At 52.5% G+C, this 19,874-nt stretch overlaps 1 protein-coding gene across 5 annotated transcripts; it reads left to right on the forward strand.

The window, feature by feature from the left end:
- Nucleotides 1-1,024: 1,024 nt before the first annotated feature.
- On the forward strand, nucleotides 1,025-19,544 carry TYK2 (tyrosine kinase 2). Of its 5 annotated transcripts, none has more exons than XM_016153446.2 (25): nucleotides 1,025-1,144; nucleotides 1,997-2,183; nucleotides 2,507-2,707; nucleotides 5,288-5,432; nucleotides 5,538-5,685; nucleotides 6,028-6,191; nucleotides 7,794-8,160; nucleotides 8,627-8,830; nucleotides 8,910-9,067; nucleotides 10,908-11,016; nucleotides 11,107-11,296; nucleotides 11,373-11,476; nucleotides 11,573-11,755; nucleotides 11,829-11,916; nucleotides 12,792-12,919; nucleotides 13,750-13,885; nucleotides 13,968-14,122; nucleotides 14,856-15,006; nucleotides 15,428-15,525; nucleotides 15,777-15,969; nucleotides 16,301-16,419; nucleotides 16,778-16,950; nucleotides 17,184-17,301; nucleotides 18,149-18,259; nucleotides 18,346-19,544. In XM_016153446.2, the coding sequence occupies exons 3-25, from the start codon at nucleotides 2,527-2,529 to the stop codon at nucleotides 18,478-18,480; spliced, it is 3,558 nt and encodes a 1,185-aa protein (XP_016008932.2). In that variant the 5' UTR covers nucleotides 1,025-1,144; nucleotides 1,997-2,183; nucleotides 2,507-2,526; the 3' UTR covers nucleotides 18,481-19,544. The 5 variants fall into 5 exon arrangements, with proteins under 5 accessions (XP_016008932.2, XP_016008934.2, XP_016008935.2 ...); XM_016153448.2 differs by having other exon boundaries at nucleotides 5,288-5,411; XM_016153447.2 differs by lacking the exon at nucleotides 1,025-1,144 and adding an exon at nucleotides 1,197-1,214.
- Nucleotides 19,545-19,874: the final 330 nt, after the last annotated feature.

The following is a 19,874-nucleotide window of genomic DNA, read 5'->3' on the forward strand; positions in this document are numbered from 1 at the left end:
AATGTGAGAAGCAGGCCGATTTTGCTGAGGAGGGTGTGAGAAAAATGGGAAGTCAAGAAGGACCCTAGGATTTCTATCCCTGAGCTATTTTTCTCTTGAGTCCTTCCATAGGTGGTCTGAGCAGGCACAATAAAATACAATTGTTGGTTTGTAAACTCGCCCCTGGTGCACAGAGGGCAAGGAGAGACTGAAGAAAGAGACAGATCACTTCCGATTGGCAGGTGGTAGGCTTAATAAGTAAGAGGACTTACCTATAAGTCTTGTCTGGGGCGGCCACGAGATGAGTAGATCTCTGCACCTGCCTGCCTGAGGGCTCAAAGGACTAAAGTTTGGTTAAGGAGAGGGTCTTTGGCACCATTCTGTGCCTGTTTCTTGCTCTGAGAAATGGGTGTAAGAGCTCCTACTAAGAGGACTGCCAGGATCAAATGAGATAACGCGTGTAGAACGCTCCGTGCCTTCTCGGCAAATGGCAGCGACTTGCTGTTTGGGGATTAGAACTCAGATCAGGTGGGACGTCCAAGCTGCTACTTTGATAGCAAGGGGACCTCAGGCGACAGGGACGCAAGAGATCTGGAAAGGGCTGTGAGCAGGTGGGCCAGAAATGCTCCGGTAGAGAGGGTAAGACAGAGCCTCAGCCAGGTGGGGCTGGGCAGAGACAAAGCAGGGTGGAATGGGGAGTCACATGCTAGGGGTTTGTAAGACTGAATGGCGTCCAGCTGCAATCATGATGACCAAGACGAGGATATGGGGCTTGCACCAGAGTTAGGGACGGAAGTCTGACTTGGGTTCACCGGCCAAGTGGACAATTGAGATCTCCGCGTCGCAGGAAAACCGCACTCTCCTGTCTGCCAGTGTAACCACCCACTTCCGCATCTCCGTCCACCCCGCGTCAGCCAGTGGCTGACGCTACAGCGTCGGATCCAGCCAATCACGGTTGAGCTAGAAAAAAAGCTTACCACCAGGGGCCAATAGGAGTGCCCCATTGCAGCAAAGGACCAATGCTTACGTGCGATGGGGAAGGGAGGCCAATGAGTGTACCCGTCTCAAGTGGCCTATGGGAGACGGTGTCTCGGCGGCGATCCGGCAGCTTCTGCCTTCGGCGGCAGGGCGGAGTCCCGGGTTCGAGCCTGAATACTTCGGAAAGGTGAGTGTGGAGAAAGGCACGGAAGGGGCGCCCTTTCCCCCCACCGAGGTCATCAGGAAGGATGTAGCTGGTGAGAGGCGCGGGACTGGCCGCGTTTGGCAGATGAATCGAAGCACTTGCTGCCTTGGGACTGGTCGATGCCCAGCGGGTGCATGTAACGGTTCCTACAACTGCCTGCAGGGTTAGGAGTTTTGGGTGTGTGGGAGGTGCAGCCTTACCCGGTGCACACCTCACCCGAGCCCATCTTCAACGCTGGGCCTGGTTCCAATGGGGACGAGGAAGGAGGAAATGGGCACCCTAAAAGCCCCATCCCCACGTCTTATTTTAAACGTTAATGGATAATAATAGCAAACATTTATTAAGGACCAACTGCATGCCAGGCTCTGTGCCGAGCCTTTTCTCTGCCCCATGTCACTGAATCCTCGCCACAACCCTTTGAGGGAGAAACCTTTCTATGCCCATTTTCCAGATGAAACAGGAGTAGAGAGAGGAGCTGATTCCCAAGGAATGCAACATTATGCTATTACAACATTCTCCTCTTCCAACACTTTTTCTCTTAAATTAGTAACATGGTGGAATTGTTGACAGCCCCTCCCTGGAGATACTGGAGTCCTCAGGAGGCCTGGGCCCCCAGCCTGGCTTTTGAAAAGTACCAGAGCTGGACTGGAGGGGGAGAGAGCTGAACACAACCCCCAGCTCCTCTCCTAGGCCTGGGGTAGTCAGAAGGTCTTGTGGTTGCCCATGGGGGTGGGGGTGGGAGGTGGGAACCTTGGCCTGGAAGAGAAAAAAAAATCATGAGGATGAAACCAATAATAATGATTTTATTCTTGTATTGTATTTGTTATTTTTCAGGCCTATTTCAAGGTCTGTGCTGAATATATGAATATAAATATGCAGAACTGCATCGAAACGTCACGACCATCTTTTGATGTCAGCCCTCTCAGCATCTCCATTCTCCAGATGGGGAAACTGAGGAGGCCCAGTGTGGCTAAGTGACTTGGCTGAGTTGACACAGAGAGTGTCTGGATTCACACTCCAGGTCTGATTGACCACACCTACCTGCCTGCCTGATTATTTTGGGAATAATGGGTTCAAAGTAGATTTTTATATTAGTGCAAATTTGTACAATAGAGTTGGGTGTTATTGTTCATGATAGATCTAATAGGTGGGGACACATACCCTAATTCCATCAAACAGATATGGAAACTGAGGCTCAGGAAGAGGAATTGGGTGCCTGAGGTCGCACAGCAAGGGAAGTCCAGACTCTTCCCCTTGGGCCTCAGTCTGGATAGGCAGCAGGTAAAGGTGTTAACATGAGCCCCCAGGCTAAGACCTGGGGACTGATGGGCATTCCCTTTCCAGCCAAGCCAGCTGTCAAGAGCATGCCTCTGTGCCACTGGGGCAGCAAGCCTGATGGGGATGGAGCCCAGCTCATGGCCACCAGAGGAGGCCTGAAGGTACTCCTGCACTGGGCTGGCCCCGGTGGTGGGGAGCCCTGGGTCACCTTCAACGAGGCCACACTGACTGCAGAGGACGTCTGCATGCACATTGCACACAAAGTCGGTGAGTCCTATGGTAGGGGTGGAGGTGCTGACAGAAGCTGGACCCCTGCCATCCGTTTGCCCATTTATTCAGCAGACATTGAGTGTGTACCTAATATGTGCCAGTCCCAAATCACTGGCTTTGTAGCACTCATATTCTAATAGAGAAATCAGCAAGAAAAGCAATAAATAAGAAAACTGTGTAGGAGGGCAGAGATAGATGATGGTGAAAAATTAAAAACTTGAGATAAGGGAGGGAGCCATGGAGATATCTGGGGAAAATGGGTACCAGACAGCAGGAACAGCAAGTGCAAAGGCCTTGAGGTGGGAACTTACCAGCAATAGCTAGAGCCGAATGAGGGGAGACAAGAGTAGATGAGGGTAAGGAGGTGATGGCACAGGTCATGCAGGGTCTCGTGGGCCTCGGGGAGGACTTTGGATTTTACTCCAAGTGAGGTGGGACTCCGAGCAAAGGAGGAATGTGACTGGACTCAGGCATTCACAAGTGCTCTCTGGCTGCTGTAGGGGGAACAGACTGGCTGATGAGGTTGGGATCAGGGAGACCAGGGCAGAGTTGATCTCTAGATGGGGGATGATGGGGGAGAGGTCAGCCAGGGTCAGATCTTATACTCCTTTAAACTCTGGCAGGAGTTGAGAGTTTAGACTATTTCTTGAGAGTGCTAAGGAACTATAGGCTGGGAGAACCTACAGTGGATGTACTCAAGAGTGTAATTGCTTCTGACAGAGGAGGAGAAGATCCAAGGGAACTTTGCTTACATGCCCCTTCCTTCAGGATTTCCTCTCAAATTCCTTCCTCCACAGCTGGGTGGGAGCTTTCTGGTGGATTTCTACAACACTTTGTGCTTTTCAATTGATGGCTGATTCTTAAGAGAACTCAAGTGGATGTGCTCGGTCATGTGAAACATGTCTGGCAGAGTGAATAGCATGTGCAGGTGGCCCAGAGAGCCTGATGTATTTAAGGAAGCAAAAGACCTTAAGAGTGACTAGCATGTCAGTTTCAAGAATTTAGAAGCGGAACTAGGAATTGAAACCAGAGCGTAACTGTCAGGGTTCAGGTCATGGTTCCTCTGTGATGCGGGGTTGGGCTTTTTCAGGGAGCAATAGGGAGATGTGGCAGGGTTAAGCCAAAGGATAAAACAGATTGGCTCTTTAGGAAATTGTCTCCCAAGGAGGCATTCTTCTGCAGGAGGCAGTACACTGGGGTGCAGCAACTTTGGAGAGCAATTTAGCATCATCTGACATGACTGAAATATACATTCCCTGCCGCCATACAGTTCTACTCGTACATATTCACCCTACAGACACTCAGCTCACATGTTCCAGGAGACATATGAGAATGTTCAGAACTGTCTCATTTATCTTAGTAGAAAATGGGAGATGATCTCAAAGTCCCTTTGCAAGAGAATACACAAAAAATAGAAATATAGTTGAGCACTGAAGTACTATACAGTCACAAAAAATGGAATGTTAAATGTATCATCATGTGTGAAGCTTTAAAACCTATTCTGGCATGGAAAAGCAAATTGCAGATGGACACCTATGGTATAATACCACATTTCAAGTTTATAGTATTCAAGACTAGATTATAGAGGATATGAAAATGGTAAACTTTAGTTCAGGAGTATGGTTACCTCTTGGTGGGAGGGGAAAGGAGTGTGGTTACCTCTTTGTGGGAGGTGGATATAGGTGGGAGCTTCAATTGCCAAGTTTCATTTCTTTATCTGGTGGCTGATACTTAGGTGTTATAAATTATTCTGAAAGGACTATTTTAGATAAAAATTTTAAATGATGTGTATTTAAAAAGAGGTCTTGGGTGGCCAGTGTGGGGAATGACGGCAAGTCTGGAGGCTAGACTAGGCCTGGGCTTTGGATTTGAAGGAATTAGGTGGATCCCAGAGAGGTGAAGGATACGTAAAGAGCAGGACTTGTACCAATTCGATGTGAAGAGGGTGGGAGGAGTTAAAGACAAAGGCCAAGTCCTGGCTTAAAAAACTGGGCAAAGGAGGGACAGGTGTGGGGGCCTCAGATGAGATGGTTGGAACAAGGCACATCTAAGGGTGCTTTAATATCCAAGGGTATTTCTTTGGGTCAGGAGTTCAGAGAGAGAGAGAGATCAGAATAGAGTTGTGTTAGTCTAAGGTAGGTTTTGCTGCAATAACAAGCAACCTCCCCAGATTTGCCTGGGTAAGACAATGAAAGTTTATCTAAAATCTAATGTAGGTCAGATGGTTGACCTCTGTCTTGCAGCTTTGCTACCTGGAGCAAGGGGTCTCCAATATCCCTGGGGCAGGGAAGATGGCAGGAAGGCTTATTTCCGAGACTGGAAGTATGAAGCATGTGCATTCCTTCTGCTCACATCCCATTAGCCAGAAATCTGTTCAATGGCCTCATCCATGCTGCAAGGGAAACTGGGAAATGTAGTCTCCTGCAAAGCCACAGCATGATTAACATATTGCATTGTCCTCTGTCTGCAGGAGAGGAGGCCAAGGGAAGGCTAATGAAGGGAGACAGCAGGTCTAGGGGCCCACTGGGAGGATTGGAGCAGACACTGACTCCTGATTTTGTTTCCCTCCTGTTGCAGGCATCTCTCCACCTTGCCTCGGTCTCTTTGCCCTCTTCGATGCCCAGGCCCAGGTCTGGCTGCCCCCAAACTACATTCTAGAGGTCTCCAGAGATACAAGCCTGACGTTGCACTTCCGCATGAGGTGGACAAAAGCCTTTGGAAGGCTTGTCTCCTTTTTGTATTAGTCCCCTTTTTCCCCTGCGCCCCACCTTTCTTGAGCTGGTCTGAATCCGTGCTCAGCCCTGCTGTGCCCCCTCCCTTCTCGTAGATTTTATTTCCGGAACTGGCATGGCACAAATCCTCAGGAGCCAGCCGTGTACCGCTGCAGTCCCCCAGGGGCCAAGGCTTCGTCAGAACAGGCAGAGCAGGGCATGCAACTCCTGGACTCAGCCTCCTTTGAGTACCTCTTTGAGCAGGTGTGAGCAGGGCTGGGGAGGTATGATCATTTTAGGGGGGACTTAGGGACAGTTGAGGAGGCCTCACTTCCCTCCTCAATTGTAGCTAATACATTTCAACTCGTGTCATCTGAAATCCTTTTTTCGGCCTGAACCAAAGGGTTTTGAGACTCTTAGGGCTGCACAGGAAAGAGTGCTATGATCGATTAGTGATGAGGCATAGAGTTGGGCAGAGGAGGCATGCTTGCTGTGTATTTGGCTTTTCTAGAAAATGGGGAGTCCCTCTGCTCCCCAAAGTGGCCAGAAAATGGGGAACAAACAGGTTCTCAGGCCTCTCTTTCAGTCCAATTTCCCCATCCCTAGGGCAAGCATGAGTTTGTGAATGACGTAGCATCGCTGTGGGACCTGTCGAATGAGGAAGAGATCCACCACTTTAAGAATGAGAGCCTGGGCATGGCCTTTCTGCACCTCTGCCACCTTGCTATCTGCCTTGGTGTTCCCCTAAAGAAGGTGGCCAGAAAGATCAGGTATTGGAATGGGGTAGAGACGCTGTGTAGGAGGCTGGAAATACCCAGACATTGGAGGGCCAAGGCAGGCCTCGCATACTGCCATGCCTTCATTCATTCAGCAGACATTAATCAAGCACCTACTGTATGCTGGCGCTAGTTCTGAGTGTTGAGGACAAACAGTGAACAAGCCCTCCTGGTGCTCACATCTGGTGAAGGAGACAGGCAATAAAGAGAATAAGAGTAAATATATAGTGCTTTAGATGGCGATAAGTGCAATGGGGAAAAATTGAGCAGGAAGAGAGGAAGAAAGGGAGTGTCAGGGTTAGTCAAGGGAATTCCTCTCCGAGCAGGTGACATTCACATTTAAAGATCTGAAGGAAATGAAGAAGGGAGGCACATCAGTATCTGGGAGAAAAGAATTCTATATAGCTGAAACAGCCAGTGCAAAGGCCCTGAGGTTGGACTGTGCTTGATATGTGTTGAAGAAAGTGTGGCTAGAGCAGGCTGAGGTTGGAGAGCTCCCTGTAATTCAAGGCAAGAAAGGCACTAGCCATGCTCACCTCCACTGCCTACTGCTGGGGCAACTAGGGCACACTGCCTGGAAGAGGCAACAGGAGAGCTGGGTCTTTCAAGACCAGCAATTCTTAAACCACATATTTTTCAGTCACCATCATGTTATTGCTCTGGATGACTAGGGCTGTGATAGAGAACAGGGAAGCCCGGAGGAGGCAGCCTATCCAGCCTGGAGATCAGAGAACACTTCGCAAGGGAAGTGACGTTTCTGCTGAGATCTGAAGGCCAAGTCGGTTTTTTCCAGATGTGGAGTGCAATGGCAATGCATTTTAGACAGAGAGAACAGCATATACAAAGGCCCACAGGCAAAAAGTGGCAAAAGCCTGCTCCCAGGGGTTTTGAATATGATTGCCCATGTGCAAGAGTCAGCAAGGCAGTAGTTGGGGGACCTTTTTCCTACGAGCAGTGGGGGAGTCCTGGAAGGTTTGGAAGTGGGGGCATGAGGCAGCTAGAACCTCAGGCTTTCAGATCCCTCTGGTCAAGGGGTTGGGGAGAGGGCTTGGGACTAAGGCTTGGATACCTGTACTCTAGGGGAGCTATGCTAGTGTTTGTGTGCAAGGCATCTGATGGGGGTCTGGGAGAAAGCATTTTTAAGGAGCAGAGGAACTCCCAAGAGTTGTGCCTTTTATTGATAATCATAAAAGTAATTGTAAAAACAATGACTTCTCTAATAAAAACAGCTGACACTGATATGGTCCTTACTATGTGCCAGTCAGTAGTCCTGATTCTGTCATCTGCCCTATAAGTGGGCATTGTTTGAACCCATTTTACAGATGAGCAGACAGAGCCCTTTAGAGCTTAAGGAAGTTGCCTAAGAGCTAGGATTTCAGCCTTGTAGTCTCCTCCTGAGTGCTGGGCCCTCAGCCTAGACACCACCCAGCCTCCCTGTGCTGGCCTTTTATTGTGCTCTCTTTCCACCTCACAACGGCCTGCCTGTTTTCTAGATGAGGCAGCTGAGGTTCAGAAAATTTAAGCTATTTGCCCCATGTCACCCAGCCATGCCTATGACCCAGGCACAGGACCCGCCCCTCCTGCTTGTCTCCACAGCTTCAAGGACTGCATCCCGCGTTCCTTCCGGCAACAGATCCAGCAACACAATGCGTTCACACAGCTGCGCCTGCAGATCATCTTCCACAAGTTCCTGTGGGCCTTCCAGCCAGGCCATCTCTCCCAACAGGTCATCATGGTCAAGTACCTGGCTACACTCGAGCAGCTGGCGCCCCGCTTTGGCACAGAGCACGTGCCTGTGTGCCACCTAGAGCTGTTGGCCCAGGCCAAAGGGGAGCCATGCTACGTCAAGGACAGTAGGCAGGCCCCTCCAGAGCCCAGGCCCGAGCCTGCTCCAGGACCCCCTACCCATGAGGTGCTGGTGACTGGCACTGGTGGCATCCAGTGGCGGCCAGTACAGGCAGAGGTGAGCATGGCATGTCTTCCATCTGGGGGTCTAGGTAGGGCTGGGCAGGGGCTCCTGTTCAGTTTTGGCTTCAGTCTCTGAGAGGAGCAGTGGTGAGCCCTTTCCCAACATGACTCTGGGGTGTGTGTCCTTCTGTCCCCTGAGGCTGTTTCTTGGGGAATGTCCTCTATTTTCCTGTCCTCCGGGGACATGATTTCTGGGGTCTGTACCTCTGGGAACCCCTATGGCATCTAGAGGTCATAGGGCTAGGATTCTCCTCTTTGCCTTCCCCAAGGTTCTGGCTTCTGGCATGTGTATGTCTTGGGGGTACGTACCCTGTCCCACCTGTGACACCAGGACTTGAGGGGATGTACTTGAGGAGATTGCCTGGTCTCTCCAGCTCCAGCTTCTCCTCAGAGGGAATTTGCAGGGACTAAACAGGTACATTTCTGCTCAAATCTACCCACTGCACATGCTGGGTTTCCAGGGTCCCAGTGGTGGTGATGGTGGCAGGAGAAGGAATCCCCATGCTGGCTCATCTGGGAAGAAAGCCAAGGCCCAAGAGTTGGTCACCCAACCCGTGGATAGGCCGCAGGAGGCACCGTGGACCTACTTCTGTGACTTCCAGGACATCACCCACGTGGTACTGAGAGAATGCCATGTCAGCATCCACTGTCAGGACAAGTGCCTGGTGAGGCCAAGGACTGGGGGCTGGGCTAGCGGGGTGCCTCCAGCCTGTGACACCTGCCTAACATCCTTCTGTCCTACAGAAGCTGACTCTGCCTTCCCAGGCCATGGCTCTGTCCTTGGTATCACTGGTGGATGGCTATTTCCGCCTGACGGCCGACTCAAACCACTACCTATGCCATGAAGTGGCTCCTCCACGGCTGGTGATGAGTATCCAGGATGGTGTCCACGGACCCCTGCTGTGAGTGCTCAGAAAGGCAGCTGGGTGGTGTGGGCCATTGTGGCAGCAGCTGCTAACTAGACCCTAAGCTCTGGGAATTGTGGGATGCAAATGAGGTGTGTGCACATGTGTGTGTGAATTCATATCTCAGTGTGCAGCTATATGTGCACACATTTGCATGAGTGTGTGCGCACAGGTGAGCAAGTGTTTGTCTAGTGTGTAGCTGTAGGTGTGTTTGCCTGTGGGTGCATGCGTTATATATGCAAGTATTCACTCATACTACCACGTACATCAGTTTGTATTTGTGTTTGCTTCTGTGTGTGCATGTGTGGAAGTATATTCACATGTGCTTGCCTTGTGTGCACGCACATGCGTGAGCATGCTATGAGTGTGCATGCATGTGCGTGCATGCATACAAGTGTGGCACACTGGGAGTTACAGGGGGAGAGAGGGCACCTGCAATGGGATGGGTGGTGTGTCATGATAGGAGAGTCTGAGTTTGGGACTGTTACTGTGAGTGTCTGGATGTTTAATAGCCCATTTGGTGTGCAACTGTGTCACTGCTTAGTGACTTTGTATAAAATTATCAATGCATTTTTTTCACACGCAACGAGATGGGTGATTTTTGAGAGGTTGTGTTACACAAACACTGGTGGCCATTCAGAGAGAAGGGGTGTGTCTGTTACTGAGCTATTCTGTTTGGACTTGTAGGGCTGAGAATGTGTAGTATCAGAGCTTGCAGTCGTCAGATGCATGTGTGGCTGTCCTGCATGCTGCCAGGTCATGGTTTGTGACTGTCAGCTCTCTGGCCATTGGCCTTGTGCCTGGGTGTCCCTCGTCCTATGTGTAACTCTTAGATGGGCGCCTGGGGGTTTTTAAGAGATCTGACCTCTCTGTGTCTCGTCTCTACACCAGGAGGATGAAGTGCCCATTTCACTTCGTGAGTGCTATGGCTGTGCCTCATCACAGCTAGGTGTGTGCAGGTCTGTGGGCCATGTCAGTGTTTTAGTCCATTCATGCTGCTATAACAGAATACAACAGACTAGGGTAGCTTAGAAACAGAAGACATTTATTTCTCACAGTTCTGAAGGCCAGAAGTCCAAGTTCAGGGTACCAGCAGATCTGGTGTCTGGCAAGGGCCCACTTCCTGGTTCAAGACAGTGGTCTTTTTGCTGTGTCCTCACACATGAAAGGGGGCATGGGAGCTCTTTGGAGTCCCTTTTATGGGGCATTAATCCTATTCAAGAGGCTCCGCCATCATGACTGAATAACCTTCCAGAGGCCCCATCTCCTAATACCATCCCATTGCTTGCAGGTTAGGGCTTCAACATATGAACTTTAGGGGGACATGGACATTTAGTCTGTAGTAGCACGTGAGCCACCATGTGTGTAGGTGCCCGGGCCTGTGTAGTTGTGTCACCTTGCAGTGGTTGTTTGTGCTCGTGACAGTTGTTACCTCTGGGTCTGGGATGTAGATGCCCCCGTGTCACCTTGTTACACTGGGGAAGTGGCTGTATCTGATCATTGACCTTTGGGTGTATGACGGTCCATGGTATGTCACTCTGTGAGTGGCCGTGTCTGCAGCTGGGTGTGTGCCCATTGGCATTTGACAGCTATTTCCTGTTTCTCTCTGTGTGTGCTGTGTCAGTGATGGTATTTGACAGTTGTAACGCACAAGTGTGTGCCTATTTTTGTGCCCATGTCTCCATGTGAGTTGTCTTGTGTGACAGTTATATTGGTGTGTGTCCCAAATTCAGTGTCATCACATAAGTGGCAGCTGAGAATGTGCCCCTCTGGGCAGGTTTTATGTGTCATTGTTACCAGGTACTGCACCCTGATGCTGCGCCCTTGTCCCCCACAGGGAGCCATTCGTGCTGGCCAAGCTACGGCCAGAGGATGGCCTCTATCTCATCCACTGGAGCACCAACCACTTCAACCGCCTCATCCTCACGGTGGCCCAAAAAGACCAGGTAGGACTGGGGCAGGGGTCTTGGGCTGTGGCTGAGTACAGTCCCTTCCTGGGCCCCTATTCACTGCCCTTACCCTGCCACCCACCCCAGGCACCTGGTGGACAGTGCTTGCGCCTGCGGAAGTTCCCCATTGAGCTGCATGCAGGGACCTTCACAATGGAGAGCTGGGACAGGTCCTTCCCCAGTGTGCGTGAGCTTCGGGCTGCCCTGCAGGGCTACTTGCTGCGGGCTGGGGATGACTGCTTCTCTCTGCGCCACTGCTGCCTGCCGCAGCCAGGAGGTAAAATGGGACACATGGGCGGTAGGGTGGCAGCTCCCCCCATGCCAGCCCTCAATGACTTTGCTCTCACCGCCAGAGATCTCCAACCTCATTATCAGGTGGGGGCCTCAGGCCAGCACCAAACCTCTCAACCTCAGCCAGCTCAGCTTCCACCGGGTCTGCCAGGATGACATCACCCAGGTGTGTACCAGCATGGAGCCTCTGAGGGCATGGGGGCTTTGGGGAGGGCAGCTGCCAGCTGTTGTCATGGAGATGTTCCCTGTCATGTTCCCCTAGCTGTCCCACTTAGGCCAGGGCACAAGGACCAATGTGTATGAGGGCCTCTTGAGAGTGAGTGACAGAGGACCTGAGGAAGACAAGGCAGATGGTGGCGACTCCCCCACAGCAGGCAGGGGCCATGGGCAGGAGCTGCGAGTGGTGCTGAAGGTGCTAGACTCCAGCCACCATGGCATCGCCCTGGTAAGTGAGCACAGCCAGAGGGCAGGGGGATGGCAAGGTGTGTGCGGCCACCTGATCTGGCCTGTCCCCACAGGCCTTCTACGAGACAGCCAGCCTCATGAGCCAGGTATCCCACATGCACTTGGCCTTCGTCCATGGCGTCTGCGTGCATGGCTCCAAGAGTGAGTGGGCCCCAGCACACCCCTCCAACCATTTACAGGCTAACTCCCTACTTACTCCCACTCCCCACCTCTACCCTGATCCTTGACCAACATCCTGACCCCTGACTACACCCCAGTCTGTGACTGTTCAACTCTTACTTATACCCCAACCCTTGGCTATACCTTGACCTTCAACATATACCCCAACCCCTGACTATATGACAACCCATTGCACCTCAACCCTTGACTACACCCTGACTCTCGACTATATCCTGTGTTCCATCCACCACCCAGACACCTCTACAGCCCAGCCCCTACCTACCTTCTGACCCCATCGGACCTGTGACACCATGCAGCCCCCAGCCTGGTTGGAAACCCCAATCCTCCCAGACTTCAGCCTCTTCTCCACCCCCACCTCTACCCTTACTCCACGTGTATCTCAAAACTCTTTGCACAGAGCTACCCCAACTAACACCCAGAACCTGAAGCCCATGTGTCCATTTTTCCTGCTTTTCCCCAGTGCTGGCTTACACCCCAACCCTGCATGCTTTCCAATCTTGAGCATCCCGGCCCTGTGGGACCCTAGCATCACTTATGCCCCAGCCTCCAGCTCCATACCTCCACTGTCTGTACCCACCCCCAACTCCCCTGTCTTGTCACTGGCAGCTGACTCTATACCCCACATCTACCCTGGACCCAGATGCCACCATTCACCTCTGACTTACCCTGCACCTACCTCCATCTTGCATATTCTCCTCTCCCCAAAGTCACTCCTAAACCCCCCACATGCCCCTGCCCAATACTTCCCCACTCATAGCCTCAGCCCCTACGTCCTGCCCCCAGCACCCTGAAGGGTGGAGGCAGGTGGGTGGCCCTGCAGCGGCTGGCCTTTGCAGACATCATGGTGGCAGAGTACGTGGAACATGGACCCCTAGACGTGTGGCTGCGGCGGGAGAGGGGCTGCGTGCCTGTGGCCTGGAAGGTGGTGGTGGCCCAACAACTGGCCAGCGCCCTCAGTTACCTGGTGTGTGGCCTGTGGGTGGGGCCTGGGTCAGCGGGGAGGGCCAGGGCAGCCTCAGCACTGGGTATAGAGACCTCAGTATATCCTTCAGTCCACACACTGCCCCCAGGAGATCTTCCCATGAACCTCCTCTGCTCACACACCCATGTGGCACCCATCTCTCCCAAGAGAACACCTAACCTCTCCGCTTGATGTCTGAGGCCCTGTGGGGCCTGGCATCAGCTGCTTCTGTCACTCTCTCTTGCCATTCATCCCCACTCCTAGTCCAGTCACTCCAGTTTTCAGAGCATCCTCCACATGCCAGGCTCTGTCTTAGATCTTGAGGGCACACAAAGAACAAAACACATTTCTATCCTTGGGGAGCCAGTATTTTAGTTGGGAGAGATACATGAGAAATAATAATTAAGTACATTACAGGACATGTTAGAGAGTAGTAAGAACCATGGGGGAAAAGCAGGGGTGGAGTTAAGGAGTTGCTGAGGTTAGAGAAGAGAAGTTTTAAGTAGATGGTTTGGGGAAGGATTCCCCCAGGTGCATCTCAGGAAGAGGGAACCACCAGTGCAAAAGCCCTGGGGAAGGAGCAGGCCTGACATGGGTTTGAGTACAGCAGTAGGGTCCTCTGGCCTTTTCTCCCTGGCCAACAGCCTAGGCCACTAGCTCTAGGAGAACAGGAAGGACCCACTGGGCACCCAATGATGCCTAGTCACAATGACAATGTTCTGGGGTCCCCATAATTATGATTGTCTCTTTTACATGGCCTGTCCCTGTGGGATGGTGTGGGGACAGGATCTGTGGGTCCCCAGTGGTCATGCTCCTTCTTCTTCCTACCCCAGGAAGACAAGAGCCTGGTGCATGGTAATGTGTGTGGCCGGAACATCCTGCTGGCACGTCCAGGGTTGGCGGAGGGCACCAGCCCATTCATCAAGCTGAGTGACCCCGGCGTGGGCCTGGGTACCCTCTCCAGGGAGGGTGAGGACCGGGACAAGGCTGGGCACGGGGCCAGCTTCCCCCACTCCTTTCACCCTCCATGACCTCTGGGTCTGGCCCCCAGAACGGGTAGAGCGGATCCCCTGGATGCCCCCGGAGTGCCTGTCTGGTGGGGCCAACAGCCTAAGCACAGGAGCTGACAAGTGGGGTTTTGGCGCCACCCTCCTGGAGATCTGCTTCAATGGGGAGGCTCCCCTGCAAGACCGCAGCCCCTCCGAGGTACATCTGGGGACCCTTGGGCCCTTCCCACAAAGGGGCCAACACGTCCAAGGAGTCTAGAGGGCACATTCAGGGTCCAGAGCTGCCCCCTCTGGCCTGTGGCCTCGCATACCTTGCCTTATCCCTTTGCGGTTCCATCAGGTTATCTGGTAGTTGGAAATAACTGTAGTCCCGACCTCATGAGGTCATTGTGGCACACAGCAAATAAGTGATATGTTTCAGTTTTAAACATAGTGGCCAGGGCAGCAATGGGGCAATCGCAGGCTGTAATGGGGAGGGAGTCCCAGAGGCTACCCCTGACTCAGCTGAGGAGTCAAGCAAGGCTTCTCAAAGGAGGTTTTAATCTAAATGAAGAAACACTGCAATGGCTCAGGCTAGAGAAGAGCAGCCTAGGCACAGCCTATGCAAAGGCCCGGAGGCTTTGATGCATTCAGGGAGCTGCATCTGCCGAGCTTCCTGGGAGCAGAGGGGCTGGAAGCCAGGAAAGAAAGGGCCAAGTGTGAGATGCTCCACATAGCACTCTGCTGGACTTGGATTCCAGTCCTGGCTCTGGTGGCAGGCAAGTCGGCTTCTCTTTGCCAAGGCTCAGTTGCTTCATTTGTAAAGTGGGGATGACAGAACAAGGACCTGGCCAGTCCAGCCTTACTGCTCTGGGAGTTTGACCCTGCCTCTTGGGAAAGGGGACTTGGGAGGGGGAGGAGTCACTGACTCCTTCAGGTTCCCTTCCCCACAGAAAGAGCATTTCTACCAGAAGCAATACCAGCTGCCTGAACCGTCGTGCCTGGAGCTGGCCATGCTTACCAGCCAGTGCCTGACCTATGAGCCAGCCCAACGACCTTCCTTCCGCACCATCCTGCGTGACCTCACTCGGCTGCAGCCGCAAAGTGAGCCCTACCTTGGTCCTTAGGGCAGGTGGAGGGACCGAGATTCCTGCTGATGCAGGCACAATGCACCCAAGGTCTCTACAGTGGTTCAGGGTGTGTGCCAGATATTAATTCACTTGGTGGGGGAATACCCCAAGTTCTTAATGTTTTGCCTGGGGATAGCCACACTTATTTGGATGATTTTTTGTTGTTTTCTCTCTTGGTGAAAATTTTGTGCCCTTGACCCAGTCTCAGAACTTCCCAGGTATGGATTTGATGCAGCCAACTCTGCACTTTGGACCAGAAGTAGAATTTTCCAGCTTTTACAAAAAAAACTTTCTTTACCTCTGGGTAGATACTGGGGAAAGCCATCACCTACTTCCTGTGTGGGCCAGCTAGGTAAAGGGACAGGGTCCAGCCTCATCCACTGTGGCTCTTCCAGATCTTGTTGACGTCTTGGCTGTGAATCCAGACTGTCAGGCGTCAGACCCCACTGTTTTCCACAAGCGCTATTTGAAAAAGATCCGGGATCTGGGCGAGGTGAGGGCGGGGTGGAGGGTGGGACCTAGCTGTTAGAATGCCTGCCTGATGGGGGAAGAGTTCGAGTCTTAAGGAAAATCCTGCGGAAGGGTGTGTCTTAGGAGGGGTGGGCGGGGCCTTGCCCAGAAGACCCTCAGCTTTAAGGGACCCAGCAACACCGAGTAGATGGGGTCTAGGATTTTCCAAACAGATCAGTCTGGAGGTGCCCGGGGAGTCGGGGATGGGGCCGACCATTACGCATCCTTGGCCAGGGTCACTTTGGCAAGGTCAGCCTGTACTGCTACGATCCGACCAATGACAGCACTGGCGAGATGGTGGCCGTGAAGGCCCTTAAGGCGGGCTGCAGCCCCCAGCTCAGCACCGGCTGGAGGCGGGAGATCGACATCCTGCGCACGCTCTCCCACAAGAACATCGTCAAATACAAGGGCTGCTGCGAAGACCAAGGTGGGCGGGGCCGGGAGGGATCGTGAGCAGCGGTGGGGCGGGGCTAGAGCTTGGGGTAGAGCCTGGCCAATTAGACCCTCTCAGTTCCAGGCTATAGGACGCAATTTGTTGGGCACCGAGATGCGCGTGGTCGGGCTGCCTCCCTTCTATCTAGGGGGGCGTTCTGCTAGGGCCAAGATGGGCGGGAGCCACTGCCAGCTCAGGGCGGGTCCATCCTACCCAAGGATTGGGCCTACTGTTGGCGAGTCTTGGCCTTCCTTCCCCACCTTGGGGTTGGGGACAACAAGGTTCAGGGTGGGCGATCCCTGGCCCCTGCCTCTGTCTCCCTCAGGCAAGAAATCAGTGCAGCTCGTCATGGAGTATGTACCCCTGGGCAGCCTCCGAGACTACCTGCCCCGGCACAGCGTCGGCCTGGCCCAGCTGCTGCTGTTTGCTCAGCAGATCTGTGAGGTAGGCTGGCCCGTCCCTGCTCGCAGAACCTGCATCCTACTCTGGCCTGAGTGTCCCATCCCATTGCTTGCCCGACCCCGTCGATCACCTGGCCACAACTGCGCCAGCCGCGCCCCTAACTCCTTAGTTTCCTACGCAGAGACTCCCTTCACTCACTTGGCCACGCCCCGCAGCCCGGTCTCTCCCAATTTGCCCCGCTTCTGCCCAGAGTCCCTTGTGTGGCCCAGCCCTTTTCCCTTTTGCTCCGCTTTCCCGGTCAAACTGCCTCCTCTTGCATCCCATCTCGGCAATCCTGGCGGGACTGCTCGCCAGCCATCCTGGTCACGTCTCCTCAGACCTGGCCCTGCCCCGCCCCCAGGGTATGGCCTACCTGCACACCCAGCACTACATCCACCGAGACCTGGCTGCGCGCAACGTGCTGCTGGACAACAATAGGCTGGTCAAGATTGGCGACTTCGGCCTAGCCAAAGCTGTGCCTGAAGGCCACGAGTACTACCGCGTGCGCGAGGATGGGGACAGCCCTGTGTTCTGGTGACTAGGGAGACCCAGACGATGTGGGTGGGCACAGTCATGTGGAGCATACGGGGAAGGGGGGGCGGGTGGCGTGGAGGAGGTGGACGCTGGGGCCTCAGATGACAGGGCTTGGTTCCAGTGAAACTGCCCCCTCCAAGGGTGGGGCCCTAACTGAGGCTAGAGGGCTCCCTAGCCCCAGATAAGGACTCCAGCCTGGTCTGGCCCAAGGCCTGACTGTCCCCTCCCCCCAGGTACGCCCCAGAGTGCCTGAAGGAGTGTAAGTTCTACTATGCATCTGACGTCTGGTCCTTTGGGGTCACCATGTATGAACTGCTGACCTACTGTGACTCCAGCCAAAGCCCCCCTTCGGTGAGAGCCAAGCCTCTATCCCCACCCCATGCTGAAGGAGTTCGAAAGGCATGTTCCCAGTTTAGCAAGTGCTTAATCCACCGGAGCCTCACAGTCTTTGTAAAATGGGCCACTGAAAATTCCAGGGGCTTTGTGACAGAAACCCCACTCAAATAGGAACAGCTTATTCCGCTATTTGCAAATACCAGGGTAGAGTTGGTACACAACTTGATCTAGATCCTCAGGAGTCATCGTGAATTCTATTTTCTCCGTCCCTCAGCTCTGCTGTTCTCTATGGTAGCATCTCTCAGGCAGACCATCTCTCTGTTGCTGCAAAGTGCCCCCCTCCCAGCCCACCAGGCACCCATTCTCCCCAGCTGAAGGGAACAAGTGTCCTTCTCTTTCCCGGTGAATTCTCAAGGCCCTAATGGGCCCGGCTTGGCTCGTGTCCTCCAGGTAGCCAACCACTGTGCACCCACAAGCCACACTATTGGCTGGGCCTAGGCTAGGGGAGGAGCCAAGAGAATGTTAAGGCTTTATTTCCAAAGCCAAGCGGAGCACCTTTGTAGGAGGAAAAAAAAAAATCCCGGGCAAGCAAAACAAGTTTCTGGGAGACTTAATAACAACAGCAAACACCTGATTCAGACTTTGTGAATATTTCTTTCACAATCACCCCAGGTGTTAGAAGTTATTACTTCATTTCACAGATGTGAAAACTGAGGGCTAAAGAAATTAAGTCCTAAGCCCAAAGTTAGGCAGCTGAGAAGTGATAGAGGTGGGACTAGAACCCCTGCAGTCCCACTTCAAGCTCCTGGCTCCCACCTAGATAACGCTGCCTCTTGAAGAGCTTGTCTTGTGTCTTCTCTAGAAATTTATCGAGCTCATAGGCTTCACCCAGGGGCAGATGACAGTATTGAGGCTCACAGAGCTGCTGGAGCGAGGAGAGAGGCTGCCACGGCCAGAGAAATGTCCCTGTGAGGTGAGACACTCTCCCACTCCTTTCTCCTGCTCCCGCCACTGGATTGTGGACAGCAGCGACTGCAGCTCCACATTTTCCTCCCACAGATCTATCTCCTCATGAAGAAGTGCTGGAAGGCAGAGGCCTCATTCCGTCCAACCTTCCAGAACCTCATACCCATCCTGAAAACAGCCCACGAGAAATACCAGGGCCAGGCCCCCTCCGTGTTCAGTGTCTGCTGAAGTTCGCCGGTGGCTCTGCCTTGGGGGATGGGAGCAGGCAGTTCCTAGAGAGAGGGCCTCCCACTCCTTCTCCAACAAGAGGAAGTTGGCCTCACCCACTCCCTGTGCATTAACTGGTCTTAGGACGCCACCTCTGCGACCTGATTTTCCTTGCCTTCATCCACTGGTCTACTGTAACAATACCACAGAGGGTTGTTTGTAAATAACAGTCATTTATTTCTCACAGTTCTGGAGGCTGGGAAGTCCAAGATCAAGGTGTCGGCATGGTTATTTGGGTGAAGGCCCCCTTCCCCATTCATAGCCTGTGCCTTCTCGCTGTGTCCTCAAGGTGACTAGGGATCTTTTTGGAGCTTCTTTTTTGAGGTCACTTATCCCACTCATGAGAGACCTAGCACCTCCCAAAGGCTCACCTCCTAATACCATCACTTCAGGCATTTGGATTTCAATATATGAATTTTGAGGGGACAAACATTCAAACTATAGACTCTTCCATGGTCATGAGCCTCACACAGGCCCCTGAGGGACCCAGGACAAGCAAGGAGCTAATTAGGCCCTTAAATACAATCTTTATGCCTTCCCCCAGCTTCCTCCTGTAGAGCCCACCATCTCTCCACTAAGCTGGTAATAAACTCCCATTTCCTCTGCTGGAGTCTGTGGTCCTTGAGCCCTTCAGCAAGTGTCTGTTGTCCTGGGGTCTGTAGCTAGAGCAAGACACTCCCTGCAGAAGAAGCCAGGTTCAACTATTCAACCTTAGCTCTCTAGATCACTAGCTAGCAGTTAGATCAGTGCCAGGAACACAGAAGATGCTCAATAATAAATATACCAACAAAAGATTTGGAGGGAGGCATATGCCAGCTAAGACTCAACCAGTTTCACCCTTTCCTCCCTGCGCAACCTCAGGCAAGTGACTTTCCCTCTCTTTGCCTCACTTCTCACCTATGAGCTGGGGATGGTCATACTTGCTACCTCAGAGGACCAACATAAAGAGCTGTGAGGTTGAGTGTGTCAAATGCTTAGCGGAGAGACTTGCAAACAAGTGCTTAATAAACATTTGATACTGTTAATCTGGTGTTTGCCAAAGTGTTTCTACTTAATAGGTGTACTTGAGATGAGTTATGTGTCAGCTGCATTGTGAAAGGCAGTAAATTTGCTTTCCCACAGGACATCTCAAGACCTTGTGCATTGAAGCTCTCCTGAACAGACAATTCCACACTAATAGCATTTACTTTGTGTAACAGTTTTCAAAATTAAATATTCTTTATAGTTATAAATCTTTCTTTTTTGATAGGTAATATTGATATAGGCAGTGAAATGTTTTCCTCCTCTATCCATCAACCACCACTGTCACCTCCCTGAAAGCAACTGATGTCATCTGGTTCCCTTTTTTTGCTTCC

The sequence above is a fragment of the Rousettus aegyptiacus genome, unplaced genomic scaffold (genome assembly GCF_014176215.1).
Source record: "Rousettus aegyptiacus isolate mRouAeg1 unplaced genomic scaffold, mRouAeg1.p scaffold_m13_p_16, whole genome shotgun sequence".
Classification (NCBI taxonomy): domain Eukaryota; kingdom Metazoa; phylum Chordata; class Mammalia; order Chiroptera; family Pteropodidae; genus Rousettus; species Rousettus aegyptiacus.